General features: G+C 37.9%; 1 protein-coding gene across 2 annotated transcripts in view; it reads right to left on the reverse strand.

Annotated features, from left to right (window-relative positions):
- Nucleotides 1-21,895, reverse strand: part of LOC145779606 (cholesterol transporter ABCA5-like) — a 32,897-nt gene that overhangs the window by 2,405 nt on the left and 8,597 nt on the right. The window contains exons 8-35 of one of the 2 annotated variants that reach the window (XM_082591240.1): nucleotides 21,522-21,663; nucleotides 20,930-21,122; nucleotides 20,334-20,477; nucleotides 19,767-19,938; nucleotides 17,550-17,716; nucleotides 17,215-17,411; nucleotides 16,350-16,469; nucleotides 15,755-15,893; nucleotides 15,443-15,533; nucleotides 14,570-14,709; nucleotides 9,914-10,054; nucleotides 9,540-9,679; nucleotides 9,305-9,422; nucleotides 8,732-8,854; nucleotides 8,410-8,543; nucleotides 8,004-8,145; nucleotides 7,541-7,650; nucleotides 6,813-6,983; nucleotides 6,572-6,685; nucleotides 5,955-6,092; nucleotides 5,600-5,790; nucleotides 4,952-5,084; nucleotides 2,511-2,603; nucleotides 2,022-2,150; nucleotides 1,668-1,739; nucleotides 1,385-1,485; nucleotides 761-931; nucleotides 94-213 (exon numbers count right to left, since the gene is read on the reverse strand). In XM_082591240.1, coding sequence (XP_082447366.1) covers nucleotides 94-213; nucleotides 761-931; nucleotides 1,385-1,485; nucleotides 1,668-1,739; nucleotides 2,022-2,150; nucleotides 2,511-2,603; nucleotides 4,952-5,084; nucleotides 5,600-5,790; nucleotides 5,955-6,092; nucleotides 6,572-6,685; nucleotides 6,813-6,983; nucleotides 7,541-7,650; nucleotides 8,004-8,145; nucleotides 8,410-8,543; nucleotides 8,732-8,854; nucleotides 9,305-9,422; nucleotides 9,540-9,679; nucleotides 9,914-10,054; nucleotides 14,570-14,709; nucleotides 15,443-15,533; nucleotides 15,755-15,893; nucleotides 16,350-16,469; nucleotides 17,215-17,411; nucleotides 17,550-17,716; nucleotides 19,767-19,938; nucleotides 20,334-20,477; nucleotides 20,930-21,122; nucleotides 21,522-21,663 — 3,846 coding nt within the window. Of the gene's footprint in view, nucleotides 1-93; nucleotides 214-760; nucleotides 932-1,384; nucleotides 1,486-1,667; nucleotides 1,740-2,021; nucleotides 2,151-2,510; nucleotides 2,604-4,951; nucleotides 5,085-5,599; nucleotides 5,791-5,954; nucleotides 6,093-6,571; nucleotides 6,686-6,812; nucleotides 6,984-7,540; nucleotides 7,651-8,003; nucleotides 8,146-8,409; nucleotides 8,544-8,731; nucleotides 8,855-9,304; nucleotides 9,423-9,539; nucleotides 9,680-9,913; nucleotides 10,055-14,569; nucleotides 14,710-15,442; nucleotides 15,534-15,754; nucleotides 15,894-16,349; nucleotides 16,470-17,214; nucleotides 17,412-17,549; nucleotides 17,717-19,766; nucleotides 19,939-20,333; nucleotides 20,482-20,929; nucleotides 21,123-21,521; nucleotides 21,664-21,895 lie in introns of both variants that reach the window. The other variant, XM_082591241.1, reaches the window with a different exon arrangement.

Below are 21,895 nucleotides of genomic sequence, written 5' to 3' on the forward strand. Positions count from 1 at the left end.
AATTATTTTTACTTGACTTGGCATGTGCGCAATAAAATTGAGATGCAGTCAAATTTTTTCAGTCTTCTCGAATGATAAGAAAATGTTAATCACCTCAGTTTGCCCAAAACCATGATAGCAACTCGCGAACACAAAGCGTCAGCTTCATCCATGTAATGTGTGGTTAATATCGCTCCTCTGTTAGTGCCTTCGAATGCTGTGCTGACGGTTTTCCTGCGAATAAGAAAGTAACATTTCAGCTTTTTTATAAGCTTGCCGTTTGGTTACATATTTTCTCTGTTGTTTTCGTCGTCGTCGTCTGAGCTTCTGGGGCCGAGGGTCTATCCTTTTACCACCCCAGATTCACGATGTTCCCGGACTACACTGGAAGGCTGCTAGAGAGCAGCCAGTCTTTAGTATCATCATCCATGACGCGCAGACCTTCCACTCCGTTAGGTGGCTTGAAGATGGTACAGTCATTGATGATGTGGTCTGCGGTCTGTTCCTCGGCACCACATTCACAGGAGGAGGAAGAAGCCATTCCCCATTGGTGCATGGTTGAGCGGAAAAGGCCGACGCCCGTACGGAGACGGTTGAGGCGCACCCATGCCTGTCTCTGTAGTGTCAGGCCGATGGGGCGTGTGTCGGCGGTGGGGATGAATGAATGGAGTCTGGTGGTGCTTGACCTCCATTCAGAGTTCCATTTATGGTCCGCCCAAGTAGCCGCAGATATGTCTTGTTCTGTTGTTTTAACGTCATAATTACGTGCTGATGAACTTACCACATGAATCGTTTCGTTTTCGGGTCCATTCCAGTGGAAGGTTCATCAAGTAGGACAACTTGCGGATTTCCGAGCATGGCTATCGCGAAGCATAACTTTCGCTTGGTGCCGCCAGATAGCTGTTTTGCTCGCTTGTCTAAATGTTCGCGAATGTCCAACGCGTCGACATAGCTGAAGATGCAAGATTTGATCAGCTGGCGTTATTAACGTAATTCGTGATGGCGACGTCAGAGAATGTTAAAACGTTTTTGGGAAAATCAGGGAATAGAATAGACATAAAAATAAGTGTAAATGGCTTTAACTAAAAGTCACAAAGGTAAATGTAAGTCCCATACTTGATCTAAACATGGGGATGAGAAGACAAGGTTTTCCTTGTACCAAGCCGTCGGCACTAACGAAAGGGTGGCCATTTTTTTTCTCTTGGCCGCCTTTCCTTTAGCAACTACGGCCTGACCAGTTAATTACATCCTGGGTAGAGGTGAGCGGCGTTTCTCAATAACCAGCTAAGCCGAGAGTCGAACCAGGAATGCATGATTGGAAAGCGAGCGCCTTAACCGCTGTGCCATCCCACCGCTAAATAGCTTTAACTAAAAGTCACAAAAAGAAGGCAACACAACTACTAACTTGTCTATGGTTGCTGTGATGCTTTCCTTGTGGACGCCATGAGTGACCGCGTATATTTCTAAGTGTTCCTTCAGTGTAAGCAATTCCCACAGAGGATTGTCCTAGATAATGAAAGTGGTGTTATCAACAACATGACTTGATGAGCCAATGAGCCAACGAGTGCCATTCAGAACGTGATCGATTGAAAATCAAAACCAACGTGAAATTTTACGAAGATGAAATCTGAAAGTACGAGAGAACTACTTAGGCTAAATATTCCAGGCGCAATCTAAGCCACCAATACCTGGCTGCAATATCCCATCTGTTGGAACGCTTCAGAAACATTGGATTGAATGTTATTGCCCGAAATGAATACCTGAAACAAACGTAAGAACAAATGACTTCATCCTACTTGAATCAAGGTTGAAGCAATGGAAAGAGATAAATTTCACAACATTGGTTTGATAAATAATGATTATAGACAAATAATTGCTAGTAACTGGATGGGATTAAATTGCAAAAGTCATAAACAATACATAAAATAAAAGATAACTACAAAATTCAAACGTTTTCGTCAAAACTTTCTGCCCTCAAATAATGATTAAGCTGTGACTAGCTTTGCAAAGTACTTTGCGAGATGAGTAGATGTTTTGTTCACCTTTCCTCGAGTTGGTGCGTAGTCGGCAGTGAGCACATTTATCGCGGTGGTCTTCCCAGCTCCGTTAGGGCCAAGCAACCCAAGAACTTCCCCAGGACACACTGACAGCGACAAGTTTTCAACAGCAACCTGAAAGTTATTGAAATAAAACATATATTTAAATTCTTTTCCAAATATCTGGCATTGACCGTGCGAGGAAACTGAGTCACGTGTTGTGAACGTTGATTTCACGTGGGATTATAGTTGAATAGACGTCATCTAACTTTTCTCATAAAATGAAAGTCGTAGATTTAAAGGAGAAAAAACAAGCGAATTAAATCACATGGTGACAAAATGGTGAAAAATGATTTCTTCAAAACATATGATACTTATCATGATGATGATGATGTGATATTTCGCTAAAATTAGTGAAATTTGGAAGTTGGTCATAACAAATGGTCAAATCAGAAAAAACACCGAAGCAAGATTATATCACAGAACAAAAGTTACTTTAACTTTTTCTTCCTTCTGCTTCTTGCTGAAGCAGCTCTTCTCTGATCGTTTAACGAATTCCTTTCGAAGGCTTTGCACGACCACAACGGGCTGAGAGACAAAATCACAATCGAAAATTATTTGCAATTTAAATAAAGCTTCGGTAGAGAGTTTGTCTTGTTGAACCATAGGCATACGAAGCTGAGTAACGTGATCAAGTTTAACATCCTCAAGTTTATTACATATAGAAACACAAAACTACGCAAAAAAATTAAGTATCGAACGTTTTCGACATCACAAGATGTCCTCTTCAGGAATAATAGACATATAACTTAACTACATCTGAATAAAATACAATGGTTAAACTAAATCTATAAACAGGAAAAGACAAAAAACTGCACAGTACTTCTGACTAGCTCAAACTCAACGATAGGCTCCACGAGAATCAAAGGTAACTGCATCAAAAGGTGTTAAACAGATCACATGATATGGTAGAAAGGCAAGATGCGAAAAAAACTAATTTTAAAATACAGAGAGCAAGAAAGACGAGCCGCAAGCATACAATTGTCTGTTCAAAAGTGGATTGTGACGTTTTATGTACAAGGCTTCTAAGATCTTAGTTTGATACTCAGAACAGACAATTTTGAACAGACAATTGTATGCTTGCGGCTCGTCTTTCTTGCTCTCTGTATTTTAAAATTAGTTTTTTTCGCACCTTGCCTTTCTACCATATCATGTGATCTGTTTAACACCTTTTGATGCAGTTACCTTTGATTCTCGTGGAGCCTATCGTTGAGTTTGAGCTAGTCAGAAGTACTGTGCAGTTTTTTGTCTTTTCCTGTTTATAGATTTAGTTTAACCATTGTATTTTATTCAGATGTAGTTAAGTTATATGTATATTATTCCTGAAGAGGACATCTTGTGATGTCGAAAACGTTCGATACTTAATTCTTTTGCGTAGTTTTGTGTTTCTATATGTAATAAACTTGAAGATGTTAAACTTAATCACGTTGCTCGGCTTCGTATGCCTATGGTTCAATTTAAATAAACTTCAACATGCAACAAAGATTACAAGACTACATGCATGTATAATTGTATATTGAAGTTTTCAATCGTTCTTCTCTCTCTTCCTCTTTATTTTGCTTCAAAGAAGCCAGATTTTCATCCCGAAACACGAACATCAACCAGTTGTCTGCAGCGACTCCTTCTCCATGAAGTTTGTAAGTGTTAATATGTACGATTGTACGTATTAGTATGTTTCATGTTTTCACGATTGTTGAAATCAAAAATGCTTGGGATTTAATCAGATCGGATTTCGGCCACACACAGCCGTACAGCCGATCCAAAATATTCTTTTCGATCAAACGACTTTTAGAGGGTGCGTAGCTCCCTAAAGTTTAAAAAATTAAAGCGTGGGAAAATTTTCAGAAAGTATGTGATATCTCAGTAACGGAAGGAGATAGGAAGACGTGTAAAGTGTCAACTTGTACGGAATGGCCACCTTCCTATCTGCGCTTAATACATTTTACTACCCTAGCTAAACAGCAAATCAACCGTTTTTTTTACATTGGTTCAAGGTTTGCAGATAGCTGTTTTGCCGTTTGTTTGCCAATGTAAAAAACGAGTAATTTGCTATCTGGGTATCAACATCAGTCGTTATCTCCGCCTGCGGCAGATTGCGCATCAACATGGCTTATTTGCTTCCAAGAGTAGCGATTTTGAGCCAACTCGCCCAGTGTCGTCAAGTGGAGTCCGGTCCATAATTGAATGTTATCTTGCCATCGTTTTGGTTGTCTGCCACGTTTTCTTTTTCTGGGTATACTGGGTATATATCTGGGTATACGCAACGTAAAAAAAAGTTAACTGCAAAAAGCTGTTTTTTTCATATTTTTGATTTTTGTTTCCAGTTCTACAAAAGCAAAACGCTTCCAGTATCTACAGCGATAACAGTTTTAACGAACAAAAGGTTTTGTTAATTATACTGTGACCTAACAATGCAGGATTGCATGTGGACGAAAAATGTGATGAATACATCTCTGCCTACGATCTTCTGCAGCTTCACTACGATGGTCGAAATGTGAATGGTATAGATTTTTTCCCCCACGCTTCAATTTTTTAAACTTTGGGAGCTAAAAGTCGTTCAATCGAAAAAATATTTTGATCGGCTGTGTGTGATCGAAATCCGATCTGATTAAACCTCAAGCATTTTTTATTTCAAAAATCGTGAAAAAATGAAACAGTAACACCCTAGTACGTATACATGTATTTTTTTCTTTTTGTACCCAGGCTTATACCCGGTGGTTGAAAATGTAAATTAAGTAAACGGAAAGGCAAGAAACCCATTTTTCATGCCCATCTTCAGGTATGCCTTTAAGTGTCTTGCTTAAGACATAGCCACACTGCCACATGCTTCGGAGTCGACTCGGCATCATTTCGGTTAGTTTTAAAAAGTCACTCACTTTTTTGTCACTATTTCCACTCACAACTTTGTTTACTAATCTTCTCTCTTCTGTTACATCATCATCTTCTATCTCTACCTCTACCTCCTCTTCTAACATGCCCGAATCCGATATAGCTCCATCTATCTTCGACCTGTGTAAGATGGTCGATGGTCATCATCAAATTACAATCAGATTTACATCAGTAAATTACAAGTGACTGAAGCTTTAGTTGGATCACAAACATGACATCACAGCAGCAGACGAATCCACTTCAATTTAAAAAAAAAGGGAATTTTAAACACTTGCCACTTTATAACAAAGGTAATAATTTTGTTTCAAAAAGCTCATTCCAAAAGAAGCAATTATTGTGCATGAAATCAATGGAAAGTCTCAGGGTTATAGCCACGCGCATGATGGTGTCGACACAATGCAATCTTCATAATTCAAACTCATCGGATTTGCCTTATAAAATGTGAATTGCCAGGTTTAAAATGTAAAGCATCATAATCGCAGACTATTGTACATGGATTCTACCATGATGTCACTGCTTGTTTTCGACCGTTTTTACATTTCAAAGGATAAAATTTTCTTCTCACGTCAGTTGCTGAGTAGGTCGATTAAAACTTGTGCTATCAAAGTATTTCTGCATCAAGTCGAAAATCTTACATTTTGCAGAACACGTCCGATATCTTTCCGCCGTTGGTCACGACATCGAGAACTTGCAGAAGAACGAAGAACACAGCGATGTGTATGTATGCCATAAGGATGGACAGTGGTACCATTGGTTCCGACCAGTCAAAATACAAAGATGCAGGAATGGCTGAAGTTAGGCCGAGCAAGGCTCTATTATTGTAAACCTAAAAAGAAACACAAGAAAAAATTTAGAAAGCCAAGTTCGTCAGTGTAGTCGCCTTTGACTAAGTAACAGATTTGAGAGCTTCGCGTGTTGTTTTGATGACTTGAAACTATTATCATAAAATTTTACAACAAATTGTAATTCGAATCTGTATGAAAGGCAAACCTTTGTGATGTAGTAAAGTCCACTGAAGGCAGAATAATGAGGGATGAGTACAAGGAATATGACGTTGATGATGATCGCAATATCTGTGGATCCCAGCTGGTCCACCAACGACACGATGATGTAAGGAACAAAAGTGATCTGGAAGAAACAGTTTAGGCTCACTTGTCATATAAAGAATTACAATGTAAATCCATTCCTTGCAATAAACTGGTGCATTACCAATGCCCTTGGTTTCCACACTAGCTTTAGGAATCGAAACGAGTGCTCCCACACAGACGACACCAGCAATGTACGTATCGATATAAATAATCCGGTTTTAACCGGTTCAAGCATGAAGTTCGTCTAAGTTAAATGTTCACTGATGATACGATAAATATTTTACAGCTTATTAGGAAGATTAGCTGGTTTCTTTTGTGAGTTTAAAACTGTCGCTTTCAAACGTAGCTAACGATAGAAACAGGTGGTCGGAATATGGATAAACCTTTTAAAGAATCAGTAACGAATGACCATTAGCACTTTATTCACTTGTTAACTGTAAATTTACAATGTCCAATGTCAATGGCAGGCCTTTCGCAATCAGACTCAAGCCAACGAAGAACAATAGAGTCGGAACTTACCAGCTGCAACAAGTTAAACCAGGTAGAAGAAGCAGTTTCATATTTTTCGTAGAGGAAGTTACCACAATATGTCGCCATGATCGCGGCCATCCCAGACCCGATGAAGAGTAAAATCTAATCAACCGTCAACAGTTGTAAATACAAATCACAAATTTTAATATGCAGTTCAACTTTCAAGATATGAAAAGTGTCCAGAGAAACAAAGCTTGAAAAATGGTACGTTTATTATTTAATGCATCACCTGTGCTCCTATGGCACCAGGAACAATAAGAGGATCCACTTGGAAAGCGACAATTCCAATGAAATAACCAACCAAGACAATCAGATACCAGGAAAAGTCGGCCAGGAAGGCAGGCAGCCAATAGAGTTTGAACCGAACACCAGATACTCGTAACTGGCTTCGGATTTTCAGCTAAAAATACAGGATGATAAAAACCAGGACGTCAAAATGCAAGAATTAACAACAACAAAAATGTAGAAAAGGGTGTTCTTTCTGGCAGCACAAGGCTGAACTCGCTGGAACAGCGAGCTATTTCATCGCGGTGTAGCATGCTCGCTAGCTATTGAGACTCCGATTAACTACAATCAGCTGCTTACAAGCATATAACAAAAAAAATATCAGCAAATAATCTCATAAACTGTATGTGGAAGACATTGAGCTTGAGCTTCGGGAATTTCATGCATAGTCAATGTTTGTTTATGCGAAAGAATAAGCAATCATTCAACATGACTAGGAGGAGGAAGTATAACCCTTCAAAATGTAGTTTTCGGGATAAGGAAGGGCTTGGGTAAAAATTTCTAAACATTATACCAGAGGTCTTAAAACAATGTGTGTGTCCGAAAATCAGAGCTGAAAAAAAAATTTGCAAATCAACCTCTGATTACAAGAGCAGTATAATAGGTTAAGCTTGAACAGGTTCAATATTATTCCAATCCCGTTTGATCATAATCCTTGTAAAAGACTCTCACCTCGCGTTCTATCACCGGCTGGATGATTGCCTGGCCAGTGACAGTCATGACAGCGAATGCAGTCAACAGCACACCACCGAATACGCCACCATTGAATGTAGGTTGAACCGCTGCAATTGTTCAAAAACATTCACGATCGGCAGCTACATTCACGATCAGCTACATTCACGTTCAAAAACATTCACGATCAGCTACTCATTCAAATCGTGTAATTGCAATAGCGCTTGAAATCATTTTAAATTAAAATAATTGCGTGAGGTGGGCACTGGGCAACGGAAAAACTTTTTCATCAAAACAATGACAGTTTACAAGACTCCAGAGCATACGTCTTCAGTTGCTTCGAAGTCGAATGAACGTCAGAAAAAAACATAGTCTTCAAAGTTTTACTCTCGCAGTTAAGTTGCAACGACAAGCGTTAAATGATAAAACATGTTTCTACAGCTCGGTATCATAAAGAACTGACTTCTTGCTGGCCATCTTTTGTTGTAAGTGGTGATCGGTGGCGCTGAAGAGTTGATAGAGCCAAGAAATGACTGACTCATAATGTTAACTATGGTCGGTAGAGAGTGGACAGCAGATGTGTTATACAGAGCTTTGTACGAGAGCTGTTGAAAAAAAGTCAAAAAAATTAATATTATACCCGGCAACTTAATACTGTAGTCAGTATTTCTGGGAATTTCCCGAGAACTCACGTGAAATTAATACAAGTGCAAAATATATTTTTAGTGGCGACGTGCAAAGTGGCAACTCAAACAGCCCAAAGGCATATACGTCATCAGAAGAAGGTAACTCGCTGAAGTCAAAGAACATGAACCATTTTGAATGAAATCAAATGTCTTTGAAAAAGAAGATTCCGATTTTGTTTTTACCTTTTCTTCCCTGAAATCTCTAATATCTGAAGCTAAGTAGGAGAACTTTTGACGCACAACGAACAGGTTTGTGAGGTTGCTCTCTTCATTCTGTTGAGCCGGACTGTTGCTCACAAAATTTTCCAGAGAACCGCCTGGCAATAGAAGATGATTTCAAATTGCAAGAGGATGTAATTTCTGATTGACTTACCACGTAATCAATATACGGCACCGTAGTTACTTTGTTGACTTCACGCACAAATTCAATTGAATTCTAACCATAATCCACCATTCAACGAATCACCAATTGCCTTGTCACGCTCGTTCAAACCGAACAACCAACCTGTTGAGTTTTTGTAGAGGAATGGTTCGTAGAAGGTATTGACACCCCCGGTAAGTGATATAAAAGGGGGGTCTGCTTGGTTATCGCCAGCAGAAGAAATATTTAAAACCGCAGCACCTCCAACTGAAACAAAGTAAAATTGGTCATTAACTTCTTAAAGCTTTTACCTTAATTCGACGATTGATTTTTAAAAATAACATTGCAGTCTGTGGATATACAAGTAAAATTCCTCAGTAAAATGCATCCTAGGTCAGTGTGGTCCAAAGTGTGGCCAATGGGGAGAATTCAACACTCCACGGTCCGTAAAACCACCTTAAATCACCGTACATTACCATGACAATGATGACACGAAATAAGTTCACAGGCCGCAAATTTACCAGGTCACCATTGCGGACTGGACCACGTTGTTTACATAACAGCATAACAAAACATAAACAAACTGCTCCCGCGTCCACTTTAATCGATTGCATTGACAACTTAGCTGACAAGGTTTGTCCTGAATTGTGATAGCGGCTCTATAGTGACTTCACCAAGCAAAGTTATCGTATATGAAATGTCATGAAATATTCATACTCGCTAAGGCCAATGGCAGAACGAGACCGAAGAAAAGAGTTCCGGGATGACGTCGGTAAATCAGCAACTGTTTCTTAAACAAAGCAAAGAAGACTTCGTGCGGCTTGGGCTTCCCGATCTGAAATATTAATGTAATTTTGTCTTCGGTGCAATATCATATTTTAAAACTATGAACTAACGTAACCAATTGTCAACAAAAACAAAATACTGGATTTGCAAATTCTGTGGTTTGTACCTTTCCGATGGCTGGGTTGAAAGAGGAAGAAGCATCTTGAACGAGGTTTGCATCTTCTCTGTTGGCGCCATTTGAACTTGTGCCGTTCGACGATTTCGATTTCAATCGATTTACAATTTCGTTGTTTGATTTGTACAAACCTGGACAAGAAAGCGGTTGTGAAACGACTGGTTGCAAAAAAACAACACTGTCAGTCTTGTTTAAACGTTTCCACTACAAATTTAATCCCCAAAAAGCAAATTAACCGTATTTTACATTGTTTTAACGTCTGCAGACGCTGAATCAATGTAAAAAAGCAATTGATTTGCTGTTTGAGTCTTTTTTCGAGTTGGATATACTTTTGACTTCAATAAAATACGGTAACCATGAATTACTTTTATCACGATTTTCCTCTTCATCTTCGGCTTCATCTTCTTCCCCGATTTTCAAGAACACCTCTTCTAACGTTGTCATGGAAACTCCAAAGCTTTGAACATTCATTTCATCTCCTTTGGTCTCGAGTCCTCTGAACAAATCTGCAAGGAAGGATATTTTCGTTTCACTTCACAAGACTAAATTCAAATTTCATTAAAACAGCAAAAAAAAAAACACCTGGAAGACGCTGATGGGTTGGTGAGAGTGTGTTTATTTTGTAACAGAGAAAAGGTCTTTAAAGGGATACTAAAGGAAAAACCTGACTTGGCGATTTTCCACGTTCTTTCTGTTTAACATGCTACCATAAAACGATTTTCAATAAAATTTTGCCCCATTGCGGTCTGACCACCATTGCCCGCGTGCTTTTGTCAGAGCTTTCAAAAAGAGATTGGGCTTGAGCAGCGAAGCGTGCGACTGTACAGTAGGGTGTTCCAAAATTTCACCACTTTTAAATTTCAAAACGAGTACCTTTTTTTCTGATGGAGTTTTGGCCGCTGATTACGAATCTGGCATTATTTTTTCATTATGACGTCATCTTGAGGGTGCCCCACGCGATTTTTCACGATTTTTCGCGTTGTTTCAATATCTCGAAAACTACTTGGGCTAGACGTATGGAATTTGTATCAAATGATGCAGAATATACGATTTCCTATCTCTACTTAAGAGTGTTTAAAGTCGTATCTGCTTCAGAAAAAAAGTTATTTGAGAAAAACACTTTTTTATTGTTTTTACATTCATTCCATATCTATAATCTTCGAGCTATATGACAATACATTGTGACGTCAATTCGGTAATTGGTAATAACAATGGTAATTGTTTGTAAATCAACAATGATAATTGTTTGCTGACAATACGGGTCTTAAGGGATAATAACAATTTCCAATTTGAATTTAGTTGGTCAGTTTTAAATGCAGTATAAGCAGGGATATGGCATGGTTGAGATCTGTTGAGGTTAAGTCTCTGATAGTCTCGAAAAAGTTACTTGGAAATACATTACCAACGTGTAGAGAAGTTATAGAGCACTATCATTATATTCAGCAGCTTTTAATGGATACAGACACTAAATTTTTGAAGAAAACTCCAGGATTCAATGATATCAAAGATGTAGTTATGAATGACATAGTTCAACTGTGGAGAAGAGCCAGCTTGCCTGCTATCGAGTTGAGAAGTATCCATACAAAACTGAAGCAACTTATTCACAAGTTTGCTGTGGCAAGAAAACGTGCCAAGAAATTGAAACTTATTTCAATCAGCGATGGCTGGCTCGACCAGCTCTTTGATATAACCAAGTGCCGGTGTGAAATACCAGATATATTTCAAACGTATAAGGGTAAGCTGATTTGTAGTTGCAGTTTTGACCACAGAGTTCCAGAAAAAGAAATTATGTTTCTGAAAGATCAAAGGTCCGATAGAAGAATGATTTTATCTTCATCCAAAGATGCACTGTTTAATATACACAAGCTGCAGAGTGTAATCAAGCTCAAGCGACGCACCACGGCAGAAGATGATATTGAGATCCCCACATCCAGTAAATTAAGAGCTACAATAAACGGAGGCCTATCCAATTCTAAAGTTTTATTCAATTCGTTGAGACCGCGCCAGTTCGATTTAAATATAACTTCTAATGAGAGCAACGATGATGTTTTGGAAGCAGAGACGAGTGATAATGTTAGGGACACGTCAACCTATTTCGACCTGGATTACCAACCTGCTCCCAAGCATCTTGCAGGAGGAAAAGCTTACCTTAAAAAACGTTCATTTTCGATCAGTACCAGTGACTGTGTTAAAGCAGACCGTCGTTTAGTGTCGATTCGCCAACAATCCGATCTGCAGCGATCAACTGTTGGAGAAAAAAATATTTCTGCTTCGCCAACAACTGTACTTCGAAAGCGCGAGCAGTGTCGACTTGAAGCTTTAAATCAATGTGAGGAAGAGCTGAAACATGCTAAAGCAATTCAATTATGCTATGATGGAAAAATCATAAACAAAATGGACAGGTAGCCTACATCTTTTTGGGACAATTTGTGAATACAGGAGTCAAGTGTGAAAAAGTTATAGCTGTGAAAACTTTTTTGGAAGGAATTTCGGTAACTTCTCAGACCATTTTTAACTGTGTTACCGAGCAAATTTGTGAGGATACTTTGAGTAAAATATATTCAGTTATGTCAGATACTACTGCATTAAACACAGGGAAAAAATCTGGTGTAAATAAGCGCCTGGCCGATTTCTTCATGGAACGGCATGGTCGAGGCATCCACACATTGGAATGCTTATTTCATGTTAATGAAATATATTTCACTCATGTCATCTCAAAAATCGAAGGGCGAAAGAAGAGACCTGGAGCAATGCAAGATGGAGCACTGATGAATCACTTTAGTGAAATCAAGAAGCCTGATTTGAGTCACATTGTTGACAGAGTTAAACTTAGCGTTCCTATCACAGGATTAGCTGCTCTGCATTTGAGAAAGAAAGCAGAATGGTTTTCTAGTCAGATAGAAAATGGCGTAACGAACATTCGTTTAGGAACGATCACGTGTGTTTACTTGCTTTGGCTTGTTACCTTGTAATGGATGTTCCAGAAAACATGAGAAATCTTTTGTTTTACAAGCAAGAGCCGACATGCCATGCCCGATGGATTACAACAGCAAGCGGATATCTTCGTCTGTTGATTTTCAACGTCTGTAAACTGGATGGTAACCAAAAAGAAAAACTTACTAGATTGGTATCTTACATAGTTTCAGTCTATCTACCTTCGTTTTTGCTTATTCACCTGATGCCTTCCGCTGCTGAAGGCCCGGGTATCATGATTGTGCAACGAAATTTTTTACTTGCGTACAGAGACCTCGATTCAGAACTTGCAGATGTCGCTTTGAAGTACTTTTACGACCATGCTCTGCAATGGTTGACACCAATAAACATCTCATTAAGCGTTTTCTCTGAAGTACCACCTTATTCCGTTGAAGCTGTAAAAACAGTAGCGTTTCCGCAGTCAGTAGATGCCAGAAGTTTAAGTATGCGAGATCGCAAAGCCGGACTTCGAAACTTTTTTACTGCAAAGAGCAAAACTGCTCCTTGTATGATGTGTTGCGATGTTCCGGAGACATTTTGGAAAAAAATTGAGAACAACAACAGAGCGACGGAAAGGATGATTGGGAAATTAAAAGGTGTCGTTAACAACAGGATTATCGATAACCCATCACAAGCAGGAAAGACAGATGCTCGCTTCCGTGCGTTTCTTTGTAATTAGCAGACGACCATCATGAACGTTGAAAATAATTTTAGTGTTATGTTAGCTTACAGTTTGTTGTTTTGGTTAAGATACAGCTGAGTGGGACATACTGTATGCTCTTTTATTCCTGATTATACTACTCGCGATTGTTTATGTCAGTGGAATTTTCTTAGTGTGTGATTTTTCCTGGCCAATCTATCTAGGCTCTTTAGTTGCTAATATTTTTTTATAATATTGCGGTGTATTTTACTTAATATGGTACAGTATTGTATAATATTGACTTAGAACGACTACAGGTTATAAAATCAAATTTAAAAGTAGAGACGCTTTTTAAATTTGAACCCATCCTGCAAATGACGTCACAATTGTAATTGTCATACAGCTCGAAGATTATAGATATGGATATAAAAACAATAAAAAAGTGTTTTTCTCAAATACCTTCTTTTCTGAAGCAGATACGACTTTAAACACTCTTAAGTAGAGATAGGAAATCGTATATTCTGCATCATTTGATACAAATTCCATACGTCTAGCCCAAGTAGTTTTCGAGATATTGAAAAAACGCGAAAAATCGTGAAAAAACGCGTGGGGCACCCTCAAGATGACGTCATAATGAAAAAATAATGCCAGATTCGTAATCAGCGGCCAAAACTCCATCAGAAAAAAAGGTACTCGTTTTGAAATTTAAAAGTGGTGAAATTTTGGAACACCCTACTGTACAGTCTGCGTCACTAGAGACTAGCAATCAGCTGATCTCGCAATTATTGTTACTGCGGGCGATTTGACTGGAGGCTATGTATGTATGTACATCAAAACATCAGATTTCAACATCAAAACATCAGACAGTTTGCTCAAAACATCAGATGTGGTAACGTGGCTTTTGTTATTGCCGTCTTTTGTGACGTATTCTCGAGCAGTGTTTGCACTTTTGGTTATTTTGAAAAAAAATGAAATTAAATGAAACATTGGACTTTGGGCCTTGCCAGCGCCATTGAAAACATTTTTTTTTTCGGTAATTTTTCTTGAAATGTATTCTTGAATGTTCAGTTTACGCATTTTAATGCTTAATTCCCGTTTAAAATTTTCATTTAGTAGGCCTTTAATGCTACTCTTATCAGGTTCTCACTTGTGCGCAATTTTGAACCACTGACACAAGTCCAGTTGCGGAAGAGTTCAGTTCACATATTATTGATTTCGTATTATTTGGATAATGTTATTGAACCTAATCACTCTGTTGCCAGCCTGTTCACGGTGCAGCAAGATCTAATGACGTCTAGCGATTGCTAGCTGAAGTCTAGCCGATGTACTGTAGTCTAGCGACCGCTATTCAAGTAACAGTTTACCAAACGGTATGCAATGTACAAAGTGGCACAAATTCATCTAATACCTGCAAAGTGTCCAACTTCGGTGATAGGCAAAGTGAATCCGAGCTCATAGCCGGTAGCACGCTGCAATTCCGACCCGGTTATGTTCGTTGCTATGTATTCTTTGACCGCATTGTGATCTCCAGCAGTTTTCGTTACAATGCTAGAAAGTTTTAAAAGTGTGTTTTTAATCGTAGGCTATCACTTGCATGTAAATATTGAATTTATTCAAGGACAACGGTTACAAGAATTACTGCACTAACTAAAATATGGTAAAGAATCAATACAAGAATTCATCATTTTTAGAATACAAATTGTGCGAATATGGCCTGCATTGATATCGTCTTAGATGATCAAAAGTTAAGAATAACTAATAACTATGCAAATAAAGTGACTTGCGTTCTTCTGGTGTCTATAGGCTACTAGGTTACCTCCTGATGTTAAACAGGATACCTAGCTTTTATTTCCGACGTTTCGTCAGTCAGCACGACTGATTTTATCAAGTGGGCTGAAACAGGTAAACACAACCTGTTCAGTGACAAATGGCACAACACAAAAACATACTGACGAAATGAACAAAGCAGCAAGAATTAGTCAAAAAACGCAACAAGATTACCGCTCAGTTTAATTGATAACGCAGTGATGCCTAAAACAGTAGGCTACTATCAGGTAGTGTAAATTTATCTCTTCAATGTCAAGAAACGTTGAAATAATATGAGGCAAGACAGATACGAAATTAGCAATTACAATGATTGTGAAAAAGTTCCGAGCAAAGGAAAAAGTGAAGGCAAAGTCAAAGTTCAGAAGACCGCAAGTCACTTTATTCATCAAATGCCTGGCGAACAGTTTCACTTTGTTTATGCAAATGGGCTTTAAATCTATGAGCATTTGCCTACCCAAGATGATAGCCGATGCCAAATCGATTCTTCAGGAACAGAGATGAACCAACGCACCGAAGCTGACCTCGGCTCAGAATGGCTTTTCTATCTGTGGACAAATCAAAGGCGGTTCAGGCTCGTTAAAAAAGGCGTTAAACTTCTATTGCACCCTTTGAATACAAGTAACGCTTTGTTCAATTTTTATGACCTCAAAGCAAGCAAAATGAGATAAAATGTATGATGTTGCATTTAGTTGACTGCTGAAGCCATACAAGCACGTCCCGTTTCCCGAAGCAGTGTACAGACAATTTAAAGCCATATGTTGCTAACCTGCCAGGATGTCAGCTTCGTCCATGAAGTGAGTGGTTAAAAGCGTCACTCTGCCTTCCTTTCTAGCACGCAGCACATCCCACAACACGTGGCGAGAATATGGATCCATGCCAGCTGTAGGCTCATCAAGTATCAGCACCTTCAAAAAGTAACCATGCGCAAGTCAAACAAAAGAAAATAAATCAAGCTAAAAGGAAGAAATCCCAAGTCGGTCCACTGGCATAACATCACCTTTCATTTAGTTCAAGCACCTTAGCATGGCATAGAGCAATAAACACTGGATAACTGGCTTTGGATAGCAACATTGTGAGCTTTTGCGGTTGAAACTCTTGTTTCTACTCTTTCTATAATTGGCATTTTGTAAGAATAAAGAAAGTAGATTGCGCTTCTGACATAAATCTACACACCCCTATTGGACGCCAAGCCACAAATGAAACTGAACCTCTTGTGATGGGTTTAACTGAACTTCTAAAGGTTGAAAGATAAAACATAAAATTGTGTTTTTGACAATCACTGAAAGTAATTGCATCATTGAAACTCAATTCCGTTTGGCACTACAATGTGAACTGGCTTGTTTACTGCATCGGCACCGTACCTTTGGATCTCCCATAATTGCGATGCCAACAGACAATTTACGCTTCTGTCCACCAGACAACTTCTTCGCAAAAGTAGCTGCTTGGTCTTCCAAGCCGATCAACTTGATTATGCGATCCACCTGTGGAACATTTGCATATTTAACACTGCTGGTTTCATGGTTGTATCAAAATACCCCGAGTCTTTCACGAAAAAAAGCACTAAAGTCTCCAGCTCGACACGTCCTTGCTTGCCATTGAACAAAGTTGGGAATGCAACACACTTGATCCTTTTCAAGTAAGAAACACCCGGCAACATTACAATCTTATGAAGGAAGGTCGTTTAACCAACTATCAAAAGTTGGCAAAGTTACATCTTTTTATTGTGGTTAGACACTGAAACGATGTAAAAATATTAATTTTGGCTAGCTGGGTAGCCAACATGGCTATTCAAAATCATGTAAGACAGAGCCAAACTAAAGTTTTGTGAAATGAATTGCATACCGCGGTTGAGCTAAAATAATGTCATGCGTAAAACTTTCCACCAATTAAAGTGACGTGGCAAATATATGCGACATGCGATCACGTGATGTGACGTGAATAATTGGAATTAAATCAAAACTTGTTTCAAAAAATTTAAAATTGATACAAAATTAATAAAGAAATTCATTGCAATTAGCATGGGGTAATGTATAAATAGATGTATTGGTTGAAAATGTATAATGCAATTGATAATGTATAACGCAATTAGCTTTGTGACATAGGAAAGAAGTGCCCTATAATACAACTGTAGTACATAACTTTTTGTAATTGTTCGTAAAACACAACAATAATAAACTAAAGTAATAATGCACTATCGACTGACATAAGATTAAAACAAGACCTTACTTCTGATTCAGCAAGGTCTTCATCTATTCCTTTGATGCCTGCAAATACTCTGAGATGCTCCCGCACACTCAATACATCGAATAAAATATTATGTTGTGGACAGAAACCAGTCATTTTTCTGATCTTGTCCATTTGCTTTGAGTTGGACACTTGATGGTCAAACACTGTTGCATGGCCTGATGTTGCATCGACAAAGCCTGGAAATCCATTTCTGGTTAGTTTGGTAAAAAAAAGCAACAAAATCTAAAGTTTCAAAAACTTAAATTTCATACTTCAAATAGAGGATACATTACGGACAAAAAGTTAGTTCTCTGACAATTTACTTATGGCAATACCTGTCAGTATATTGAACAGCGTAGTTTTTCCAGCTCCGTTATGACCAAGCAAAGCAGTTATTTGTCCTTCGTATACATCGAATGAGAAGTTGTTGACAGCTGTTGTGGAGGGTGTGGTTCCGGTGCATATATTTCCTTTCCCGTATACTTTGGTGATATTTTGAAACCTAATTGACAAATCGATTGATCACTGCCATATCTACACAACTTATAGTTTCCGATACTATAAAAAATTCAAAACGCACAAAGCATAACTTTCACTTGAAATGCAAAAATTGAAAATATATTCTCTCGGGGTGACATCAATGACACATTTGAATATATTTTGCTAAAAATTATACAAGATCCACAACTCTCAGTGAAGAAACATAAATACAAGAACAACAATAAAACCACAAGCCACCAAAGCATGAACATTCAAGTTTTTAACATATTTTCACCTCCTGATGATCAAATAGTTATGTTATCTGTCCACAACTTGACCGAGTGGTAGAAGTTTTGCTTTGTATTTCCACACAAAATTTAACATGCCTCACCACGTATCTGAATTAGGGATGGTTAAAAACGTTTTTTACTTGTGTTTTGTAATCGTTTTCTTTTTAAGTTTTTTTTGTGTTTTACTTGTTTTCTTTTATACTATTTCCAATCGTTTCATACATTTTTGCAAGTAACAACTGTTTTCATTTATCATAACAAAGAACTGTAAAAGAAAGTGTTGAATTATAGCTGCTGAATAACTTATAAATTAGTTTGCTGCAGTTTTGACTAAGCTCTGTAAGTCAGAAGTGTGGTCGCATGCTCAACAAATGGTTCCAATTTGCCACAAACCTTCAAGTGCTATCAATGATGAGGACTGTTTCGTCCTAGTGGTGACCGTGTTAACAGTCAACCTCTTTTCTTGCTTGTCTTAATTTCGTTTATTAGTTTGTTTTTTTCTTTCACAGCTGTCATTTTTTTCGTTTCACATAGCCCATCATGATGATTGATAAGTATTATATGGAGCATTATGACGTTCTTTAAAGTCTAATTGATGAATCTACGGTCTAGTCGACTGATACAGATTAACTTATCGATAAAACAAAGTAGACGGTAGCACACTAAAGTGACAAATTCAAGTTCTTTCAATTTAAATTTCATAAACTTGAATTTGCCAATTTTATATGATACGGATTGATACGCTATACTTTTTTTGGTTATTTTATCACAACACGCATCATTTTGAATCATTGGTGAAGTCAAAAGAAGATTTCAATGAAAATTTCAGAGAAGCAAAGGTACAAATTTTGTTCCAACAAATAAATTTGACAGATTGCTGGTGCAAAAAAACAATCGTTTTTTTTATTTATTTTTTTATTCTGAGCACAAAAAACGACTCACATCTCTAACCTGGATATGCCTTGTTAATTTTTTTGTATAACTTTGGAAGAGTTTGCTTCGTTACATCACAAACAATCAAACACCCTATTAAGCTGACGTTTGATTAATGTGACAAAGACTGATTTGCTTGCTGAGTGAGAGTGACACTAACACGTGATTTGACGATATATAAATTAACACATATATAGAAACAATTGCACGATTTCAGGGATGAAATATTAGAAGCTTTTTTTTACTTTTACAAATCTTGTTTTATAAAATTCCATAGCCTATTACACAAAACAAGAATGTCATCAACAATACAGCTTATTCCATTATTTTCACTGCCGTCACAACAGGAAAAGGATAAGTCACAACAGGATAAGGATATTGCAAAAAAAATTATATTGAGATGACCAAGACACACAAAATTATAATGACTGTGCATTTGTTTCGTCACTGCACATGTTTCGAGAAGCAGAATCCATTAAGTGGAAAAGTACTAAATTTTCACAAACTCTTGAATAAGCTATTTCATAAAATTCCCTAAGCATATGTCATGTGTTTTAATCCGTTGGGTAATATTCCACAACTGAGAAAAATTTGATGCACAAAATGTACTAGATCAACAAAACTTCTGGTTTGCAGCTGTAAAATCGCCGATATTTCACTGCATCTTTTGAAGAACTTTAAACAATAAAACTATACACTACCCTGTATGTGTCGCAACTGGTAAAAGAAACATCGGTAAATGTTGCCATTAAAACAACACATTGCAAATGTCACAATAACGTTGCTGTATTTTTTTTAAATGCTAAGTAAAAACCGTACCTAACTCCACGTTTACACAGCATGTCATACCTAATGGCTTCTTTGCCTAGTAAATCTTCTGATACAGGTTCTAAATCGCCATTGACGACACCAGCATCACTGTCAACATACGTCCTAACAGATAAGCTCTGAGTGTGCTTTGTCGGATTCCAATACGATGGCATCAGGAAAAAGTAAAACGGTTTATACTGCCCGTATTCACCTACAAATAAAAACGTATTTCATAGAAGCAAGAAAATAGACAAAGTCGGTTAATATTTCATGTGAAAATCAATGCATATCGCAATATTCATTTGTGTCTTGAGCGAAGCAAGATGCTTCCTGTTCTAAGACGTGTGATCACAGAATTTTGATCACGTGCAATTTACTGAACAATCGATTGGTAGGTTGAATCACTTTGCGCACTGTATGAGCAAACATGACGGCGATGACGCAGTCACTCGAGCTGCTTGGTCACGTGAGGTCACGCAATAAAAATTTATTCAGAAGGCTGCCGTGACTTAAGCATAAATAAAATTTGGAATTTTTGGTCAATAATTTTAGACTACCGGTACTACAATAATTTTAGACAGACTACTGAACGTAGTATATACAAACCAGGAATGACGTTATCGAAATACAAAGTGAGAAGGAAGTAGAGAACAATATCGACAGGCAGCATGACCAGGGTGATCCCGATAGGTCGGTCTCCATCCCAGATGTTGTTGAAGTTGGCGCCATCTGCAGCTATTTCGAACAGAGCTATCTGAACATAGCAAAAAGCCAAGTAAGTCATAAATAACCATGGCTCTCTCGTGTTTAGTTGCTTAAAATTTGCAGCGGTAATGTGATCGCACTTCAGAGACTGCGGACAGCTCCTGCATAGTCTTTCTGAAGAGGTGGGTTAATGTTATCCAGCTAGGCTATGCACTACTAGGCTGGAGAAAACGGGGTAAGCATGTTTGGAAGATCATAATGCTAAAAAGTTACAAAAATGTGACAAATCGGGATATACTGTATGTGTGCGTCGACCATGTCAAAGATTAAAATTATAGAAGGCAGCTCAATAAAATAAAATGAATAGGAGCGCAACAGAATTGTTACAAAGAAACAATACAATACGTAACTCAACAGTAATTTTTTTGTTTATTTTTTACATCACAAGTAGTTTACATTAAAAAAATCATAAGCGAGCATGCCCATAAAGTTTCTACTCACCTGGCTTATAGCGGTTGCGAAGCCAGTAGGAGCAAAAAGATTCAAAGCCCACACGGCACCAACACTTAGGTTTGGTACAAAAGCGACGATGAGATATAAAAGTCCCAACAAAACGTTGAGAAAGCCTCCTGCACTTGCTGCTGTTCGAGCGTTTGTAAAAAACGTCGTGAGCATGAACCCAAACGTTATCTGAAAAATGGCAAGAAGCTGGTGATATCAAATCACTTTTAGAGTAAGAGTTAATCCAATTTATGATCACCGTACAATGAATATTATAGAGATTGTACAAAAAAATGCATTGACATGGACAAAAAAGGCTAACACGCCAATTCTTCAAGTAAAGTTATAAATAAAAAATGCGTTGGACAACATTGTGTGTTATATGAAAAGCAATAAAACACACGCTAAGCTTTTGGTTGCAACAATAATACAATGGACTCGCACTTTCACAAAACTATTACATTTTTGCAAGGAAAAAAGCTGTTTTTCCCCTATTCCAGTTTCAATAAAATGTTATAAAATAAAACACAAAGAAAATACGTGCAAAAGTTGGAAAACACGATATACGACTTTGCTTTTGTTACTTACAATGCAGAGTCCGTAAAAGAAAAAGATCAAAAACACCAGAAAAAAGTTGCTTTTTGGGAACAATTGTCCAAACACTGTGATTACTGACATGATCAGGGTCAGTCCCAAAATGATCACTCCGTAAGTAGCCGACCAAGAAAACCTGATGAGAACGAAAAGATAACTTGATGAGCTTCGATAAGAGCTAATCGACGTGAGAGGTAAGGGACAAAAAATGCAAGGACAAGACGAGCCTAATCATCATGAGCATCACAGCATAAAACAATATCCACACTCGGTAATAATCAGCTTTAGCAGCTTTTCCATCGACTGAATTGACTGAAAACGGAAAAAAGTATTTTTGGCACATTGAATGTGGCCAAACGTTCTCCTAT

The sequence above is a fragment of the Aplidium turbinatum genome, chromosome 11, assembly GCF_918807975.1.
Source record: "Aplidium turbinatum chromosome 11, kaAplTurb1.1, whole genome shotgun sequence".
In the NCBI taxonomy this organism is placed as follows: Eukaryota; Metazoa; Chordata; class Ascidiacea; order Aplousobranchia; family Polyclinidae; genus Aplidium; species Aplidium turbinatum.